The 1,537-nt window shown below is 45.0% G+C and overlaps 1 protein-coding gene across 1 annotated transcript; it reads left to right on the top strand.

Annotated features, from left to right (window-relative positions):
• Nucleotides 1-390: 390 nt before the first annotated feature.
• Nucleotides 391-1,158, top strand: LOC130744058 (uncharacterized). The gene has a single exon (XM_057596250.1). The coding sequence runs from the start codon at nucleotides 391-393 to the stop codon at nucleotides 1,156-1,158; it is 768 nt and encodes a 255-aa protein (XP_057452233.1).
• The last annotated feature ends 379 nt before the right edge of the window (nucleotides 1,159-1,537 follow it).

The following is a 1,537-nucleotide window of genomic DNA, read 5'->3' as shown; positions in this document are numbered from 1 at the left end:
GGGAGGTGGTGGTGGCGATGGAGGAGGTTGTCGCGGCAGTGGTGGTTTAGGTGGTGGCGGCGCCAGTGGTGGTGTTGGAAGAGATGGTGATGAAGGATTTTGACAGAGCAAGGGCGGTTGTGGGTTAGAGTTTTAAATGCAAAGTACAAGGTTCTTGACCGGTGTGGAGTGGAGAGGGTGATGGGGAAGAGCTCAATGTGGTGGAGGGATTTGTTGAAGGTTTGTGGGGGTGATGGGGAGTGGTTTGATTCGAATGTTAGACGAGGAGTGGGTGATGGAGGAAGTGCCTTGTTTTGGTTTGATACTTGGAGTAAGGAAGAAGGTCCTCCCAAGAGGCTCTATGCGAGACTTTTTGATGTATCCGAGTAGCAATTAGCTTCGATTGCAACTATGGGTGAGTGGGTTGAGAGGGTGTGGAGGTGGAGATTTGAATGGAGAAGAAAACTATTTCTGTGGGAGAATCAACTTCTTGAAAGGATGAAACAAGCCTTGCTGTCTACCCAACCTAGACCTGGTACGCGTGATCGGTGGATTTGGGAGGCTGATATGGAGGGAGTGTTCTCAGTAAAATCTGCCTATGAAGCTCAAGGTAGCTATGGTCCATTGGAAAATATGGAGGTTTTCAAGAGGATTTGGTCCATTGCTGCTCCGTCAAACGTCATATCCTTTACTTGGCGAGTTTTATTGGGAAGGATCCAAACCAAGGATAACTTGCTGAAGATGAATATTATAGCTGAAGGATTCGGTTGTATTTGTGTTTTGTGTGAGGAGCACCTAGAAAGCATTGGGCATCTCTTCTTCTCGTGTAAGTTCACTTGGGGCATTTGGATGAATTGCTACCGTTGGCTTGGAGTGTGTTCCGTGTTTCAGGAAGAAAGTCATGCACATTTTTTACAACATGGGCAAATGCTAACAAAGAGTTTTAATGAAGGTTGGTGGTCTGTTTGGGATGCAACTGTATGGTCCATTTGGCTACATCGAAATGAAGTGAATTTCAACGGTGGGCAGAGGGATGCAGCAAAGGTATTGGACTTAATCAAATTTAGAGTGTGGAAGTGGATGAAATGTAAGAAGAAAAATTTCCCTTATTCTTCCTGTGACTGGACACTGAATCCGCTGAACTGCTTGGGTGTGGGGGTGGGGGCAATTTGGAATTAATTCATGGGTTGTGGCTGCATACTATTCTCTGATTTCTACTGCTGCAGGTGCCTTGCTAGCAGGTATTTATATAATTCCCTATAGTTAGTGGAATTAGTTTTCTTCGATACAATACTTAGCTTGCTGAGTTGTCTGTAATTTTCAAGGTTATAAGTGAATTTCAACGGTGGGCAGAGGGATGCAGCAAAGGTATTGGACTTAATCAAATTTAGAGCGTGGAAGTGGATGAAATGTAAGAAGAAAAATTTCCCTTATTCTTCCTTTGACTGGACACTGAATCCGCTGAACTGCTTGGGTGTGGGGGTGGGGGCAATTTGGAATTAATTCATGGGTTGTGGCTGCATACTATTCTCTGATTTCTACTGCTGCAGGTGCCTTG

This window comes from Lotus japonicus, chromosome 3, assembly GCF_012489685.1.
Source record: "Lotus japonicus ecotype B-129 chromosome 3, LjGifu_v1.2".
Taxonomy (NCBI): Eukaryota; Viridiplantae; Streptophyta; class Magnoliopsida; order Fabales; family Fabaceae; genus Lotus; species Lotus japonicus.
The sequence above is the reverse complement of the archived record's forward strand: the minus strand, read 5'-3'. Positions and strand labels throughout refer to the sequence as shown.

Excerpts from the sequence above, each read along its gene's own strand:
- LOC130744058 (XM_057596250.1), top strand. The coding sequence starts at position 391 with ATGGGTGAGTGGGTTGAGAGGGTGTGGAGGTGGAGATTTGAATGGAGA.